The sequence below is a fragment of the Aureococcus anophagefferens genome (assembly GCF_000186865.1).
Source record: "Aureococcus anophagefferens unplaced genomic scaffold AURANscaffold_349, whole genome shotgun sequence".
Taxonomy (NCBI): Eukaryota; class Pelagophyceae; order Pelagomonadales; family Pelagomonadaceae; genus Aureococcus; species Aureococcus anophagefferens.
The window spans coordinates 7163-8074 of record NW_008705873.1 but is presented as its reverse complement, the minus strand read 5'-3'; the positions used below and the strand labels follow the sequence as shown (position 1 = coordinate 8074).

Sequence of the window (912 nt, the reverse complement as noted above, 5' to 3'; positions counted from 1 at the left end):
ATTTTTGGACGGATCGATTGCTCGCATCGAGTTCTCGAAGCCCGGCCGAAGAGTTTGTGTCGAACCTTTCAAATACGCGCACATTGAAGTCGGGTTGAAGATTTGAGTTCTTCGCCGCGGAGCACCTCGAGCAGGAGCCGCTCGTACGCGTCGGGCATGTCGCGCGACTCCGACGGCGTGTAGAGCAGGTTCATGCGCCGGGGCTCGAGCTTCAGGGACGTGTGGAGGCCGGGCACGCGGTTCATGACGCGCCAGTAGATGCACTCGTCGGGCTGCACGCGGACGACGAGCTCGTTCGGCGCGGCGTCGCCGACGTCGGCGACGGCGCCGGCGACGGCGTGGAAGCGGATGCGCACCTCGACCTTCTTCTCCTCGAGGGCCTTGCCCGCGGAGAGCACGAAGGGCACGCCGGCCCACCGCGGGTTGTCGATGTAGAGCCGCGCGGCCGCGAACGTCTCCGTCGTCGTCGCCTTGTCGGCCACGGACGGGTCGTCGGCGTAGCCGTCGAACTGGCCCACGACGAGGTCGTGTTCGGCGTCGAGGGGCCGCACGCTCCGGAGCACCTTGACCTTCTCGCGCTTCACGTCCGCCGCGCCGAAGGACAGCGGCTGCTCCATGGCGACGAGCGCCTGGGCAGCGCGAGAGTGATTCAACGTCGCTTCAACGTGAGTGTTCCGCGCGCGCGCGTCCCGGAAAAAGCATCCACGCTTCGAGAGCGCTCCGAGAGATGATCGCTCGTCCAAAAGTCAGCCGAAACGAGTGGAAAACGGCCGAGATAGGAGCCTTTGGGAATTTCGCTCTCTTTTCCTGCCCCGACGAGCGCGAGGATCTGCGCGAGGTGGTTCTGGAGCACGTCGCGGATGATGCCGTAGGCGTCGAAGTAGCCGCCGCGGCCGAGCGTCGAGATGGTCT

The 912-nt window shown here is 65.6% G+C and overlaps 1 protein-coding gene across 1 annotated transcript in view; it reads right to left on the bottom strand.

Moving 5' to 3' along the window:
• Positions 1–68: 68 nt before the first annotated feature.
• The window catches only part of AURANDRAFT_72841 (hypothetical protein), a gene marked incomplete at both ends in the record, with an annotated part of 4072 nt that continues 3228 nt past the window's right edge, over positions 69–912 (bottom strand). The window contains one exon of the mRNA XM_009044485.1: positions 69–629. Coding sequence (XP_009042733.1) covers positions 69–629 — 561 coding nt within the window. The remainder of the gene's footprint in view (positions 630–912) is intronic.